Raw genomic sequence first — 17,335 nt, 5'->3', positions numbered from 1 at the left:
TTGTAAGGCATCAGACCTGTTAACTTTTCTCGCCGAGCTCTCGCACACCCTTTGTGTTACATAGTTTCCTTTATCTTCTTAATAAAATTATAATTTATATTACTTTCAATTTAAACCAGTCTCTTTTATCTTTATAAGCTTCCCGCCTTTTTCGTTGAAGCGTAGGTTACGTTGTATGTATGTACAATCAGTACAATGCAACTGAATGATTTCAAAATCGAATAAGATTATCAATTTAAAATACTCTAAACAAATATTTTCATTCGTCGACAAAGAACATCCAACTACTTAACTTATCGTTGGCTGTTTTATTGTCGATCTAGTATGTACTCTATACTCCAACTCCACTACTCCAGAGTACTCCAGACACTGACTCCAGCCTCCAGCCTCCAGCCAGAGTAGCCAGAGACAGGTGTGCGTCTGTGCGCGCGCACGTGTATTGTTTACTCAATATAAAAATCGCGGATGTGCGGCAAGCACTGTAGGCCGTAGGCTCAGCAGGCTGGGAAAAGGAAAAGCAGGAAAAAGCGAACCGCACCCGCACCCGCACCTCGCGACGATCGAGAACGAGAAACAATAAATAATGATCGTGTTTTTTTTCTTCTGTAATGCGTTCGATCGGTCCACGCTGTTTCAGCATATCGATGATTGAGGATTGAGGCAAGACTGGCCGGCAAGAAGATATGTACATATATATGTCGGAGTCGAAGTCGGGTCGGGGTCAGGGGTCGTCCAAGATCATCTACCAATCATGACCGATCGCATGAATGGCCCGTGGCCGGCGTGGCCCGTCGCAGGTCGCTAGACTCTAGAGATCGGTGCGTACGAGCGTGTTGCCAACTTCCAACGTTCCAACCGCGCGATCTGGTGCGAGGCGCAAGGCGCAATCATCCTCCACTGCCTCCACTCTCCGGCCTCTCCGCTGACAGGCTGACTCCGCTTCGTGGCTCCGAGCTCCGAGCTCCGAGCTCCGACTTCCGAGAGTTCCGAGTTCCGAGTTCCGAGCAGTCCGAGAGTCGAGAGTGAGACTTCGAGGTCTCACCTCCGAATACCGAGTAGTCGAGTACGCGACAATGTTGATACGAGCGTGCGCGACGACGCCGACGACTCTGCCCTGACGAAAACAAGCGCGGTGACGGGAACTGGAGGCGGAGGATCGAAAAGAAAAAAGAGAAGAAGATAAACTATATCGTCTCGTCCAGAGTCCAGATCGCGTCAGCGTCCACGCCGCACGGTCCAGCCGCCAGCGAGCGAGTGCTGCGAGTGTCTTTGCTCAATGCTCCCGACTTAAAGCTTGTCGCCTGTCGCCTGTCGCCTGTCGCCTGTCACGTTGCGTATGTAGGTATAGGTTAAGTGGGGAGGAGGAGGGTGCGTTCGAAAATGATTAAAGCGAAATGTTAGCAAAGGCGGATTCACGAAATTTACACGTAGCTCATATCACATATTTGTGGAAATATACATTCAATTTCTCAAGAGCATTTAGAGCTAGAGCACGCGGGGCGGCGGGCGCTCTCTAAAAATAGTCTCGTCTCGCGCCCCCTCCCCCTCCCCCTCATTACCCGTCCTGATGCTCTGACGCCCTGACGCCCTGACGCTGGCCGCGTTCTTATTTTGTAATAAAACGATGACACATTAGACTGCACATACGTGATACATCTATCGTCTCGCGCGAAGCGTTGATGAGAATGAGATATAGCTACAAGCTACAAGTACAAGTCCCTGCGTGTGTGCGCTTGTGTGTTTAACTCTCGTTATTATCTCTATCTGCTTCAGCATCATTGTTCCAAGCCAAGCAAGAGCCTAAAAGAGATGGAGAGGGCCGAGGAGGAGAAAGCTGTTCCCTCATCTATGACTCAGTGCTACGAAAATTACATTATAGTCGACGTGGGTGCGAATCTAACGAATAAAAAGTATAGTCGGGACTTGGATAGCGTGATACAGAGGGCAAAGGACGCCGGGGTGCAGAAGATGATGGTGACCGGGGCCAGCATTCGTTCCAGCAAAGAGGCGCTGAGGCTAACCAGAATATATCCCGGGACGCTTTATTCGACCGCCGGCGTGCACCCGCACGACGCGAAATCCTGGGAAGAACCAAACACCCTGCGCGAGTTGGAAAGCATAGCCAGTAATCCGGAATGCGTCGCGATCGGTGAATGTGGCTTGGACTACAGCCGCGACTTCTCAGCCCCGGAGGCGCAACGCGCTGTATTTCACAAGCAGATAGAATTAGCCTGTACGTTAAATAAGCCATTGGTGATACACGAGAGAGGCGCGCAGAAAGACGTGCTGGAGGTTCTCGAACAGTACAAGAACCGTCTGCCGCCTGTTTTGATTCACTCCTTCATCGGCAGCGCGGAGGAGGCGCGGATCTACTTGGATCGAGGCTTTTATCTAGGTATTACCGGCTATCTGTGCAAGGATAAATCCGACAGCGGAGTCAGACAATTGCTGGAGGGAGGCCAAGCGCCATTAGATAAGATCCTAGTGGAGACCGATGCGCCATTTATGTATCCAAATACCAGGGCCAGCAAATTGCCGGTGCACGTCAAGGATGCTCTAACCGAACGGTCTATGACATTTCTCCAGCGTTACTGCACCTTTCAACGTAACGAGCCATGTGCCTTGCCAGCGATCGTGGAAATGGTAGCGGCGTTTATGCGAACCACGCCAGAACAAGTCGCCCTGACTACCGCTTTTAACGCTCTTAAATTATTCGGTTTGAATCAATGATAATAATATTTCGATATCAGATTTGTAAGCATAAGATGCTGGGTGCTAATAGGTGCTATATGACAATTGAATTAGATTTTTAAATAATATGCATAGAGCTTCATCTGGAGCCATTACACGTACTCGTATTTACAAACTTTACAATTGTTTCTTTTTTCAATAAACCAAACGATAGTTTCTACATGCGTAATATTTTATGTTGGAGGAATTGATTTTACAGTCGACTGCTTGTAGGCTGTTGAAATTGATGAGAATTTGTTGTACGAGTTCGTAGTAAGTACTGAACGAATGTGTGCAGATATTTGTATCCCTACCCATACCTGTATAAACACACACACACACACACACACACACACACACACACACACACACGTGTAGGTGTACACAATATCTTTATCATATTAAAGTTTCTTTAATTTTTTATATAAAATGCTGCATTGTTTGTTCAAACATACAATGTTCTCTATTTTGACATTTTCTTTCAGTTTCTATAATAATGTGCAATATGCAGAATGAAACTGCGTTGTGCCGTTTTCGCTCGCTTTCTCATTTTAATATATATGTATATCGTTAATTCTCATGGTGAAGTGTAAACTTTACCCCGATAGAGATACAAATCCGCAGAAGGAAGAAAAATGTGGTCAAATGGTAAATATGGATAGTAAGAAAGCAGCGTAATAGGAAAATCCCGAAGAGCTGATTTGGAATAGGAGAAATCAACTGCATGTGGGATATATGTATATACACATGCTGCGTGCGCGCTCACACATTATCTTATATTCTTTATTTTCTCATAAACGAATAATTTTATTACATATATATTTCAATTGTTTGTACAGCTGTACATTAATAGTTGATAAACATTTGTCATGTTTGTATCGTTCAAAATACATCATTCTTGTCGAATATATATTCGATGAGAATCCTACATAACATATTTTCCATGTTGATTATAAAATGATTCATTTTATTAAGAACGAGTCATCTTCGCACTTTAGCCTTATAGCTCGCATCAGATAGGGAAGCCTTTCATATTCGGGCAGTTTCATCCAAGAAGTAGAATTTATCGCAATTGCATTGGTTTTTATTAACGCTTCCACGGACTTAATTTTCAACAACCATGTACTTTTTAGTCTCTGAGAATTCACAGCGTACGCAGCGTCAGGTAAATTAAAGATGAGTATCCTAAAATCCAAGATTAGTAATAATGAGCAATGCAGTCAATTGTAATACGTTAAATAAGCCGAGTGTATTCTTACATCTGACTTTCGATTGGAGTTTGTATATCCTCAACGTATGTTACGTTAGTTCCATTAGATGTAACTGTATTAATTGCAATCGGGTATCCACCTTTCCTCATTACAACAACGTGATCTAAAGTGATAAAGTTTAATTCAAATTTCAAATTGCTAATTGCAGCTAAGAAAAAGACTCGGATAAATTAACGGACCATGATAAATTATTAAAGATAATTGTGTTAAATGATATATCAGCATGTTGAATTTATTTTCATCTATTAATTTATGGGAAATTAACATATCTGTTTAAAAATTAAATAGATACTTTTTAACTTGGCGAACCAACATATTCCTCCTTTCGTAACAAGGACAAGAATTACTTTGTTCTTCCCTAACTTACCAATGTAATGTCCAAGTTTTGTCCTCAAGTCATTGTGAACATATTGAGGGCCACCCAATGCTAGTTCCAATGCCGTCTTTAAGGAAAATGTGGGAAGTATTGGACTGAGCAACGTTTTGTGTATGCTTATAGCATGTTCAAGTATATCTTGCGACGGCCACGGTCCATTATACATAGGATACAGCGTCTTAACACTTTGATATAAAAGTAACAACTCCCTCATATGAATATTCCTCATTGATTCATTAGCCTTAATAATCTGAGAAAAAACTTTGCTGATTAAACTTGGGCTATAACAATCTAACGCTATCAGATGCAGAGCAAATTTAATCATAGATCTGTTGAAGACTTTGTTCTCCACTTTATTCGCCAGTATCGCATCTCGTATAATGTCCCAAAATACTGGTTTGTAATCGGCATTAATTAATCCTTCCAAGAAAATAGATACTCTAAAATATGATGCGTTTTTTAGCAAATTCGGCTGCTCGAAGCATTTCGCTGCTAAATATTCCAGGAAAGGTATGTGCGCATAATTCAGCTCATTCAAAAGTTTCAGCAGATTGATACTATTGTCAAAAAAAATCTCTGCGGATAATGCTGAACTGACAAAAGCATCCACCAGCGCCTCATTGTAGAACTTGCATCCATATTCTTTGCTACAACAATAACATATTGTCAATATCTCATTTTTTACTTACACGCCCACGCACAGAGAGAGAGAGAGGGGGGGGGGGGGTGAGTGAGTGAGCGCCAGATTATATTATCTCATGAGATTCTTATATAAATATTAAATATACATACTTCTTTGCAGTGACGAGCACTAGTTTATGGAGTGCCTTCATTATGTCTGGAACACTTAATCGTTTCGCGTCACTTATTAAAATCTTTTGAATATTGAACAGCAATTCAAAAGCCATCGGAGACAGATAAGAGGCAACGCACAAGCTACAAAAGATAGACCAAGCCGTTTGTACGTCGAGATTATTTTCAAATTTCTGTAACGACTTGAGTATCGTATTTTGCACTTCTGGATTATTGATATTGTTTTCACTTATAAGTCTTAATGACTGTGTCAGCATAAAAATATCATCCGGATCCAATTTCGTAGGTAGCTGCGCCTCAAACACAACAGGTAGAGCTATCAACAGAGCGTCTCTCAATGGTGTACTATCCATTTTCTTTAATAATATAATTATATTGATTATATCCCGGAGAGATGCGTCATTTACGTTCGCACGAATCATTTGCAATAATGACTGAGTTAGAATGCAATTGGCTGGAATCTTGAAATACGTCAACATTCTGAGACTGCTAATAATTTCATTTGTTTTCATAAATCTAACATTTCTATTTAACACTTCCCAGAGACGTATAAAGCCTATATGCTGCTTGATACTTTGCAGATCTTCCCCCATATGTTTAGAAGCTTTAAATAATACAAATATTGTGTCGATAGCGTCGTGTACGGTCATATTTGTATAATTCCTCGCTGCCTTCTCTAATATTTCCATAGATTTGCACGCTGTCTTAATATCGGTGGATACATAGTTCTTTTCTATCGGTGATATACAATCCTCTAGCTGTGTATGATCTAAGAAACGTGTAGATTCAATTAGAACGTTACGTTTACATCAGAAATATGTGTGTGAGATATTCAGTTACCTGTCAAACTGGTACTATAAACTCGCGATACCTTCTGTATCGCGTGCAATGGTATAGCACCTATGTAATTCGATAGGACTGTCCAATTGCGTGCTGGTGGACACAATCGCAGAAATCCCTTTAGAGTCCCGTTCATTCTACTGATAACGAAAGCTGTTATTGCGTCGCAACAGTAATTATTCTGAAAATTACAAAATAGTAATTGTATACCTATGCAACGTATGTTTGGAGTGCAATCATGCGTGTATTCTCAACGAAATTAAAATAGAAAGAAAGAAGGAAGAAAGAAAGAATTTGTTAATTAAAAAGTAGACTGACAAAATGACAATTGATAGACAAGCCAAGTGTACCGTTGCTAATCAATGCAACTTGGGAAGACTGTTTCAATCTTGTTATTTAGGCCCTTGGATAGTTTGGATCCTTGTCAACCCGAAGAGCATTGCAATAACACAATTTTGAAAGCAGATAGCAATCAATATTATTAGAGCCTCTGGCACGTGTTTCAACAGACATAAGTGTTTAGCATTTGACTAGGTCCGTTTGAAATACATTCTGATACATTCACTGCACTTGAAGTGAAATAGGTATGTTTGAAATTTGGCGAAGGGCGAAAAAGAAAGTTTCAATACGGTCCAATGTGGCAAATAAAAAAGACAAACCTATTGTAAATTTGTAAATTTTTCATAGACACGCGAACGTATTTGGAATATGTTATCCGAGATACATCGCTACATTAATATTATTAATATAATCGCCAATTGTGAATAACCGGCGCGTAATATCCAGTGGGAAATTACAGGTTAGAATTAGTTACAAACTCTTGAATATCGAGTTCTTTGCACTTACGCAGTTATCATTTATTTCTGTTAATCTGGTACCTTGAAAATTTATGAACAATACCAACGGCGCTATGGACCCAATACAGAATTGGTCAACAGGATAATAACTTGTTATTTTTAAATTGCGTTCATATGTATGTACATTACGTACATACACACGTACATATGTACAATACATATGTATAGGATAGGTCGTGTCTATACGAGATAACACGGACCATGGGTAGAGCAGGGCAAACACACTTTTCGTAGACCGTAACAGTAAAGTTTCGACCAATCGTGTTGCTCGATTCTAGGTTACAGACGGCCGAATCAGGCCGAGCAACGCGATTGGGCGCGTTCAGCAGACACAACTGTTGAGTTCGTCTTATCAACACTCTGCGTTGATTGGTTGGTTCTAAAAGTAAGAGCCAATCACGTTCGACTGCTACTTAGCAGCTTGGTGCCTGCTGAACGCGCCCAATGCGAAAAATGAGCAGATTTACTAGATTTCGACCAATGAAATCGTAGATACTCTAGTGAACTCTCTCACTTTTCGCGCATTTTTACCTCGTGTGAAAAGATACGTAATAGGCCCCCCAGATGTCATAGCGCCCGATGTTGGAAACCATTAGCTAAAAAGCTAAAAAGAACGGGCCTATATTTCTAGTGCAAATTAGTGGCATTAGAAATGTTCAGTGTAAAACTCGGGGCAGATGGCGCCATGGCGTTCTGTCCTGTCATGGCGGAGTCACTAACACTAACTCAATATACATGTGTGTGTTGGTGTATCTGTGAGCACATCCGTGAGATATAAGGTCTGTTTTCTGTTGCTGCACTGCTGAACTAGTGCACTCTAGTTCAGCAGTTCTGTACTAGAGTGCACTAGTTCAGCAGTGCAGCAACAGAAAACAGACCTTATATCTCACGGATGTGCTCACAGATACACCAACACACACATGTATATTGAGTTAGTGTTAGTGACTCCGCCATGACAGGACAGAACGCCATGGCGCCATCTGCCCCGAGTTTTACACTGAACATTCCTAATTAGTGCAAATCAGTGCAAATCTGCAAAGTTCAGCTCTGCATGGCTCAGCTGGTTTTCAGCTCATTCGAATTAAACATGGTTCCCTGGACGCAAACATGACTCGTTGAAAATGAATAAGAATAAGCAAGTTGTCGTTGATTCAACACTGTGTTGTGCAAGTTATTCCATTGCATCATTTGCATCGTCCCTCACCGAGCTTGGCTGCTTGGCTCCACTTGGCTCTAATTAATCGGTTCTAACTCGGTCGCTCTGTTGAAGTTGAAGTTGAAGTTGAAGTTGAAGTTGAAGTTGAAGTTGAAGTTGAAGTTGAAGTTGAAGTTGAAGTTGAAGTGCTACTTGCTACATACGTGTGATACGTGAACATGACTAACGAGTGCGATCGTGATACAATTGTGGCCAACGATCCGACGATGCCGTCGTTGTCATCGCTCGAGATGGATTTCGTCAACTTTCGTCCGCAAAAGGAGTTGGTGTACAATAAACTCTTGCCCTACGCAAGTGAGCTTGATGCGGAATCGCGGATGTGGCTCGCCGAGATCAAGGGAAACTTGGGACGTGCGGTCATGCTACGTGAGCTCATACCAGGATGCGTCTTTTGGACGAGCAGATTAAATTTGTGAGCGACGGAATCTCGCTCTTGGAAGCTCTAGAGATCTTTTATACTTTTATAGTATTTACGGAGTATTAAAAAAAGTCCATTTTATAAAATGAAAAAACCATTTAGGATTTGGAAGACAGATAATACTCGTCTTGGATTTGCGAGTGAAAAGCGTCTGGTTGATGTAAGCTTGTTAGAGATAAAAGGGACTTGGAAATGGAAAGTATCGACCGTCTTGTTGTCAAATATCACTTTTGTGGGGAAAAAAAAGAATCAAATTAGAGATAGAACTAAGGAAGATAACGAATAAATCAGAAAAGGAAGTTTAAAAACCTTACAAATAGTATGTTTGACATTATACATGTCAAACAATTTACGCGTGACAAAAATATACAAAGATGGGATAGGACATAAAATCATGTCAAGTTGGGGAGAAAAAATTGATACGACGCGTCAAGTATATCAATTTATTCTATATCGGAGATGGAAGCATTCTTCGAAAGAAAAAAATTATAATTTTCTCTTTTCGCGATAAATTGTGACTTGTTTGTATTTTTGCACGTATCCATGTCTTCGCTACATAAATTGATTCTAATTACTTTGCCTGTTGGTTTGTTAAAAGATGAACATTAAAAATCCATAAAAAAATCCATAAAATTAGGATATATTCCAACACGAGATACGAGATATCTTGCATTTGTATTCTTCTAGAATCCTATCTCAATATTATATCTAAAATGATAAGAATTGAGTTATGTAAAAAAAAGAAATAAATAAAGACATGGCTATCTCTCTGATAAACTTAGCTTTTCGCTTTATATCAGTTACGTACTGTTCGCTCAGTTGACTTGAGTACTGTCTGCCTTCTAATGTCCTTAATCTATTATTTTTTTTTTTAATACTCTGTATTGTACCAATTTATTATGACATATTGGATTAAATTGTCTTTCAGATATATAGAACTATATGGGATGAAGTTCAGTAAAGAAGATCACATAGCGTTTGTGAAATTAATGTATGAGCTTGTTACCATATCGAATCTGGATACATGCCTCGTCAACAAATTTTCCGCCACATTGATCTTACTGTTAAAGTAAGTAAAATGGAAATGGAAGAATATACTGTCCATTAAGTTGTTACATTAAATATTGTCAAATACATTTAAGAAAATTTCCCCAAAAAGTTGTAGTTGATAAAAAAACAGTTTGTATATAATTTTAACATTGTAAGTTGTGATCGGGAAACCTATTCCATGAGAGAATGAACCTTATTCAGGCAGAAAGGCAAGATTCTGAGCGTAGATATGTCTTACTTTTCGGACAGAAACGCAGCAAACATTGATACATGGTGTGTCATCAATTTACATTGCGTTTTAAACAATATGAAACACCGAAATGGAAATGTGGCAAAGACAATCTAATCAAAATGAACAGATTTCTTGCTGCAAAAGTTGTTTTCTTATGGAATAGAATTTATTTGATGTAATCCTTGGTTGATGTAATTCACCTTTTTTTTTTTTTTTTTTTTTTTTCAGGAAAAAAAAATTAATCAGTCCAGACGAATTACAACTTCCATGGAGACCTTTATATGAGATTATAGCGCATTGTCTACGGCGCAATCCAATTGGAATATATCGTAACTCTTCATTGTTGAAAACTTTATTGCATTGTGTGATTTATTCCGTAAAGATTTATTTCCCCGTAAGAACAATTCTTTTCTTAAGAAAAAGAAACATTCCCAGAATTCGGCACACGACTAATTTTATATCTCGCAACATTATTGTAACAGTTGAACGCTACGCAAGAAATATTAGATGAATTAAGACCAAAGCTCTGTCCTCATGATGGATTAACAATGTGCACGAGCCTTCAGATTTTAGAGTGTTTTTTACCATTGCAACTATCTCCTGAGCATCATCCCATCGGATATCGGTTGTGGTTTGATGAATTTATGACCATGTGGAAGGTATGCCACAATGGTCCGCAATGGGAAAATGATATGATGTGTTTAATTGCAAGATTGGCGGCTTTTAATATCGGGTATATTGACTGGGAACCGCATGTTCCCTTCATGTTTACTAGATTTATACGGTGCCTAAATCTGCCAGTAACATATAAGCAGACGCCAAACACTTTGAATCATAAAATGGAAATGTCATCGATAAGTATGTGGATAGTAGCAACCTTGGTAAGATTATACACATAAATATATATATATATATATATATATATATCATAACTGTACATGTTTATACATACATGTTTTATAGGGAAATGGTACGAGCACACAGATGTATTTGGAAAAATTCTTGAAAACTATAGAAACGTATTTTTATCCAGCAAATTTTGGGCGATGGGTGGGAAAGTTAAAGGAACTCCTTTTCAAACTTCCATATCATTTTATTATACGTTTACACGCGTACGTAAACATTTAATTAATATATTTCTTCCCTTTTATTCTCCCCTCCCCCCCCCTCTCTCTCTCTCGCTCTCTTTCTCTCTCCGTTTTAATTACTATAATCTCCAAAAAGTATAAAATATAATTAATATTAAAATGTTTAATTGGTTAATGTAAATGTATCTTGTTTATGTGGTTTCAGAGAGAGATATGCTAAATCAACGTGGGAAACTCCAATTCCCGACAATTACAAGTTAACCGATTCTGATGTTGACGCCTTTGTCAAGAGTGTGTTGCCAGTAGCTATGACAGCTATGTTTAATAAATTTTGTATAAACGATGCCTGCCAGGCTTTACAGCATCTAGCTACTATGCGACCGAGTTTAGTAATACCGGACATGTTAGAAAGAATGCAGTCTACATTTGATTCACTGACCGAACCGCATAAACTTACCGCTTCGATGATTTGTATGGTAGCTGTTGCGAGACCAATGGTGCAAGGCTCTAGGAATATAAACAAAGGTATGAAACTTGGGCTTTCAGATGTGTTACATTGAAATATTCTATAATTTGCGGGTATTCTATAAAACTAAAATCATCATCATCATCATCATTAATGGCACTGCAACTCGAAATCGAGTCTTGGCCTCCTAGGGGGGATACACATAGCCAGTTGCTACGTGTGGAACAACAGCTTAACGTTGTCTCTTCCGAAAAACGAAGCACAGTTTCTCCGCACGAGAGTCCCCTCTTTATTTCTCGTACAGGGGCGGAGGGTGCGGTTTAAAATATTAAAATTTCTGTGATCAGGTGGACCGCCAGTGGTAAAGCGCCAGACTCGTAACCACGAGAAATCAGATTCGAGTCTACCTGATGACAGAAATTTCAATATTTTCCCCCGCCCCCTGTACGAGAAGTAATTAGTACCTGTTCCTGTTATAACAGTAATTTTCCTTTTTTTCATATATATGTATGTACACACATCCATTTTCCTCGGCCTATAATTTCACTTTTTTATCTACAGGTTACGTTTATTCGGAAGGACCGATGCACGTGTTGCCGCTGCTATTTTCGTTGTTACCCGGAATTGATCCGAACGACGTCGGAAAAACTTTTGCTACGTTCCGTCTTATCTCCGTTTATGCGACGCTGATCCCCATTGTGGACTCTTCTAGATCCACCGCAGTTATGACCGAGGAGGAGAGGATAGTCTGTGAAGCAACGTCGCGCTTCGAGGACTTCATATTGCAGTTCCTGGACAGAGTGTTCATGTTCATAGATTCTAGCTCGTCGGAGAACGTGCGGCTCGAGAATCGCAGCGGTAACTCGAAGAGCAAGCTGGAGTCGATCGCAGAGGCGGCACTTTCCGGCGTGTGCTCGACCCTCCTGAGGGAAATCAGCGATGCGATTTTCGAGAGCGCTCTGCACAAGCTGCGCACGTTCATGACGGAACGGATCCTCGAAACCAAAGTCGCCGGTCAATTGGCGGCGGTTGTGTACAATAGTTTCTCTCACATCAACGGACGTGATACCCTGCGCACGCTACTGCCCGCGCTCGTGCAAACGATTTTGCCGCTGGTTAACGAAGAAGAGGACATCCTGAAGGAGGACAACTTGGACCATCGGCTCTTACACGCTATGCTTATACTGTCCGCGATCGTTGACACGCCTGGCAACAATTTGATACCGCATATGGATACGCTGTTCGATGTCCTCGATCGCGTTCTCCTCTTGAGATCGACGGACGGCAATAAATTGGCCTGTCATCTGTTGAAGTGCATTTTATCGTCATTGTCGACCATCACTCCATGGCAGTACAGTTCCAACGAGAGAGACTACAATGATCCCAACTATCCTTACGTTAGGGAATGGGGTCAAAGCGTAGATGTCGATAATTTCCGCATCAAATGGTATATTCCCGGCGAAGAAGAGATCGCTGTCGTACAACGAATCTTCGCAAAATATTTGACGGTTCAAATTGACAAGCTTAACAGATACTGCAAAAATACTAGTGTATTAAGTAGGTCAGTTTACGTGGTTTTCAATATCTTCAATATTATCTTGCGTTACGTATAGTCGTTGTAAAAATTCAGATTTTTAACAAAAGTAGAGGCACATACGATTTTGAATACTTGACAAAAATACTAAGTAGAGTATTTTAATATGCAAATTTTTATATTTTTTGTGTGTATAAAATTCATAGAGGTTAAGGAGCTATTTCAAATGTTAACATATATAGATGAATAAATAACCGCAGGGAGGAACTGTTGGCAAGTTTGAATATCGTATGCAGCATTATCAGAGGTTCCGAATCTGTCCTACCGGTATGGACAGAGGCACCGCTCGAATTGATCGAGTCTTCCGTGAAATGGAATATATCTATAACGTCCGCGTGCGGAATGAAAGGGTACGTTACGATGCCTGATGGAAGCAACGTTAGACATTATCTCGCCGGGATCATGAGCCAAGTCCAACGGGCGATGCTTGAGAATGCGGAGGACAACACGAAGAGTTTTTTTGGACTAATACGGGTATGGCAGCTGTGTACGTTAAACGTTGTGCAAATATATATGTTGTTTTGCGGGATGATGCGCTAAATTTTGATACTCGTCGCTTCTATCTTTAACACGGATGTATATACTCTGTATATCCGTGTATAAAAGATTTTTCAACTTGGCCAAATTCTTCGTTCGCGTTGCGTGAAAATTTCACAGTTTTTTCTTCTTCTCAAATTATAGATTTGGACTAGTCTATTATTGGGAAAGATACGATTGCGCGAACGTGACGGACGGCGCAAGGGTTTTTTAGTCATCAAAAAGACGTTCGAGGACAGATTGGTGGGAAATAAGAGTCACATAGCTTCGGTGATAATGGATCGCTGTGATATTCAGCACGAGCTCAGACTGATCGCGCAATTGGTCGCCCTTACGGAAACTCACGAACGAATAATATTGCAACTGTTCACTCTGGCTGTAGGCAGATACGCGGACGTACGCTCGAAAGCTCAAGCCAGTCTCTTCTCCGCCTTTAAAAGTTTACCATATTCTCACTTACTCGTAATGCCTCGTCTTATTGATATTTTGGGAAGAGATACCGAAGAACATCACGATGCGTATAAGGTAACGTTAAATATTAAAAGCGACATATAAACGTCGCGTACAAATAATTATTTATTTGGAAAAACACATCGGTATTAAATTTTTATAAAACCATCTGGAAAAACAGGGTGTTCTGTATATATTACTCGGACCGCAACCGGCTCCTATTATCACGCAAGGAGATTTGAATATAGTGACATCATTATGGCCAGCCATTGTGCTCTCTAAGCCGTCCGAAAAGCTGTCTGTGATCCGCCTGAAACAGAACATCGTAGACACTATAGGCAAATATTTATTTATGAATGCGCTCGAACTCGAAATATCCGACGCGTGTTTGACAGCTGCACGCGCTTTATGGAAACACTTCCCGCGAGCAGCCTTGCCACAGCCTGATCGAAAGGAGATAGAGAAGGGTGCGCGAAACCTGGAGCAACTCAATCGATCTAATCTGGCGGCGTATAACGATCTGCTCGATGAACTTTTGCGTTGTATACTCGAAGAATCTCTACATTGGCGGCACAGAGTAATGGCGATGACCTTCATAAGAGACTTGGTACATCCGGATCAAACCTATTCCGCAAAATTGGTTCGTTACTTTTTACAAGCGCTTATACACGATTCCTTGGAAGAAAGGAAAATTGCCACCAGAGTGGTGACATTTATGTTAAAGCAACAAAAGCGAAAACATTCAAAGGTACACAAATTTCATGGGATTCTGTCTAGCAAATATTGCATAAATTTTATGCTTTTTTCTTATTTTTTTTTCTTATTTTTTTAGGTAACTGTTGATGTGCGCAGCTTGTCCGATGAAAGCACATTAAAGGAGGGAAAATCACGAAATATCATGCCCGGTATAAGAGCTGACAACGCTTGGCTACAGTATAATTACGAAACCCGCCCGTTAACCGCCGAGCAATGGGACGAATCTAGATATGTTCATCAACCGTACATAGGTTACTACGTTTGGCCAAAAGTTCTACAAGTATACGCACCTTCGTCCCAACAACCCTGTCTCGACCCGGAAGTGCGCGAGTTAACGGACTGCGAGAGGGAGATCTATTCCTTCTTCAATGATCCACAAAATATCGAGAAGCTTATAAATTATTTCAGTCTGGAGGAGAAGAAAGGCAAGGACAAATTCAACGCGTTGAGATGTTTCCTGTTCAAGGGCTTGTTTCGTAATCACGGGATCGTTCATTTGAAGCATTTCCTGCCGCATTTGCAGCGGCTGGTGACGGACAAGCACGAAAGTAGCCAACGATGTGCCGCGGAGATTGCAGCCGGGATCGTCAGAGGCGCCAAGCACTGGCCGTTCCAGATGACGCGTGACATGTGGCAGGCATTATTGCCCATCATAAGAACCGCGATCGCGAATCTAACGGAGGAGACCCTTATAGACTGGGTTGTGTGCTTCGCGACGATGCAACAACATAGAGATCCCAACAGGCACCACTGGCTACTCGAGTGTCTGATGGAGGAGCCGCCACTGAAAGACTCGTTCGTGGAATGTGGTCGTCTGTACGTGCTACAGTCTGCTTTGAACCAGCAGTCGTGGCGGGTGACGGAACTGCTGCAACGTTTGCTGGTGCGTTTGGAGAACCGATTACTGACGAATCCATTTCAGAATGTCCGAGAACGTCTGGGATCAGTGTTGGTCACTATATTCAACACCGATCTGAGATTCCCGTACAATACGACCGACACCGCGACTCCGCGAATGCAGGCTCTGATTGATAAGATTGTACCGAGACTGGAGCGACTCGTAAAGGATGACGATACAGTCGAACCAAATAATCTTGACAAAGAGGAGAATTTGTTAAAAAAAGTGGCTGACGTTTCGGTCGATGAATCAAAAGGAGCATCGACATCCAAAACGGAAGAACGGGAGATGCCTACAAGATTGTTGAAAATTGTTTGCAAATGGATTACAATTAGCCTGTCTCCTTTGCAGTATACCGCAACGTCAGGATTTTATCAAATATTTCCCATCATATGTCAATTGGAAAACTCGGAAGCGGACGAGGAGCTTAATAAATCATGTTTACGTACCATGGCGACACTCGCACAGGCATTTACGTTGCCGGAGGACATGTCGGTAGCGTTGGCCGCGGTGAAAACAGTATCCGAACACTCATCGTGGTCCGCTAGGTTCACCGGTTTGGAGTTCCTTCAAGTATTGGTTTTTCACAATATGGGCATAATTCTTAGTAACGCGTTGTGGATTAACTGCGTTAAAGATATCGTTTTGCGCCTGTTGGAAGATGACCGTTTAGAGGTCAGAGAGAAGGCTAGCCAAGTACTCGGTGGACTATTGCACTGTACGTTTATCATGGATCAAGAGAAATTGCTGGCAAGTTTCTAAAGATTATTTATAATTCTGGGTCTAATGATTCTAATCTTCTAATTCTGGATTCTAAGAAAGTTTAAGACCTGAATATTTAGATCGAATACATAGATCGTTATATGCTTTTAGGAGGAGTTTAAGAGAAAAGCAAAGACCCGGTTGCAAAAGAAAAATAATTCCATTAATCGAGACGCGTTGGGAAACGTCAAGATTGACGCGATACGTATACGTCACGGTGGTGTGCTTGGACTATGCGCTTTCATTCACGCTCATCCGTATGACGTGCCCAAATATATGCCTTCGGTCTTCGAACATCTCGGCCTTCACATGAATGATCCGCAACCTATACCGGTAATTTAACCGTGTAATAATAACAATAATATATATGTGTGTGTGTGTGTGTGTGTGTGTGTGTGTGTGTGTGTGTGTGTGTGTACGTATGTATTATACATACGAAATACGTATAATTCAGCTATATTAATTATATGAACAAGTTTTAATTAATTTGTTTGAATTATAGATGACCATAAGGAAAACTTTGAGTGATTTCAAACGGACGCATTACGACGGTTGGGCAGGAATGAGAGGTCATGCCCAATGCTTTACGGAAGAACAACTAGCTGTATTACAAGATTTAACAGTGCCGCCATCGCATTATGCTTAATCAAGGGTGAAATTTTTCGATACGATATAGCAATGTAACATGTAATTGCAGAATTGATAGTTGTAACGCTAACTTAAGAATGAAAATCATGTTCATAAAGAATGTAACGTGGTTATTAAAAATTAAACAAAAATGACATTTGAGCCTACATTTGCATACTTATATTTTCTATATAATTTTACAGATAATAATTTGACAAAGTATACCATAGAAGGAGATTCTAGATTTCAACCAAATTTTCGTGAATCAGATACTTGTATATATGTGCGAGATAAAAAATTAAAATTAGATATTTGTAATTTTATCATAAAAAAATAAATAATTTACTTATGTGT

At 40.5% G+C, this 17,335-nt stretch overlaps 3 protein-coding genes across 8 annotated transcripts; 2 read left to right on the top strand and 1 right to left on the bottom strand.

The window, feature by feature from the left end:
• Positions 1-1,198: 1,198 nt before the first annotated feature.
• LOC139772458 (3'-5' ssDNA/RNA exonuclease TatD) lies at positions 1,199-3,160 on the top strand. 2 transcript variants are annotated; one of them, XM_071706176.1, is made up of 2 exons: positions 1,199-1,334; positions 1,774-3,160. In XM_071706176.1, the coding sequence occupies exon 2, from the start codon at positions 1,810-1,812 to the stop codon at positions 2,728-2,730; it is 921 nt and encodes a 306-aa protein (XP_071562277.1). In that variant the 5' UTR covers positions 1,199-1,334; positions 1,774-1,809; the 3' UTR covers positions 2,731-3,160. The 2 variants fall into 2 exon arrangements, with proteins under 2 accessions (XP_071562277.1, XP_071562276.1); XM_071706175.1 differs by having other exon boundaries at positions 1,203-1,338.
• A 332-nt stretch (positions 3,161-3,492) lies between these two features.
• Positions 3,493-7,053, bottom strand: LOC139772457 (uncharacterized). Of its 5 annotated transcripts, XM_071706173.1 has the most exons (7): positions 6,690-6,859; positions 6,381-6,599; positions 6,031-6,211; positions 5,170-5,959; positions 4,369-5,024; positions 3,990-4,104; positions 3,493-3,915 (listed from the first exon to the last, which is right to left on the bottom strand). In XM_071706173.1, exons 3-7 carry the CDS (start codon positions 6,164-6,166, stop codon positions 3,693-3,695), a joined length of 1,920 nt encoding a protein of 639 aa, XP_071562274.1. In that variant the 5' UTR covers positions 6,167-6,211; positions 6,381-6,599; positions 6,690-6,859; the 3' UTR covers positions 3,493-3,692. The 5 variants fall into 5 exon arrangements, with proteins under 5 accessions (XP_071562274.1, XP_071562275.1, XP_071562271.1 ...); XM_071706174.1 differs by lacking the exons at positions 6,381-6,599; positions 6,690-6,859 and adding an exon at positions 6,909-7,053; XM_071706170.1 differs by lacking the exons at positions 6,381-6,599; positions 6,690-6,859 and adding an exon at positions 6,877-7,045 and having other exon boundaries at positions 6,031-6,170.
• Positions 7,054-7,845: 792 nt separating this feature from the next.
• On the top strand, positions 7,846-17,148 carry LOC139772453 (proteasome activator complex subunit 4B). The gene is made up of 13 exons (XM_071706162.1): positions 7,846-8,515; positions 9,450-9,590; positions 10,032-10,197; positions 10,286-10,684; positions 10,767-10,915; positions 11,097-11,416; positions 11,919-12,918; positions 13,152-13,425; positions 13,633-14,013; positions 14,120-14,686; positions 14,771-16,342; positions 16,466-16,687; positions 16,857-17,148. Exons 1-13 carry the CDS (start codon positions 8,262-8,264, stop codon positions 16,998-17,000), a joined length of 5,589 nt encoding a protein of 1,862 aa, XP_071562263.1. The 5' UTR covers positions 7,846-8,261; the 3' UTR covers positions 17,001-17,148.
• Positions 17,149-17,335: the final 187 nt, after the last annotated feature.

Source organism: Temnothorax nylanderi, unplaced genomic scaffold (assembly GCF_030848795.1).
Source record: "Temnothorax nylanderi isolate EJ_2023f unplaced genomic scaffold, tnyl_v1.0 TNYL_tig0049_pilon, whole genome shotgun sequence".
Lineage (NCBI taxonomy): Eukaryota > Metazoa > Arthropoda > Insecta > Hymenoptera > Formicidae > Temnothorax > Temnothorax nylanderi.
Note: the sequence above shows the minus strand (reverse complement) of the source record. Positions and strands in the feature narration are given on the sequence as shown.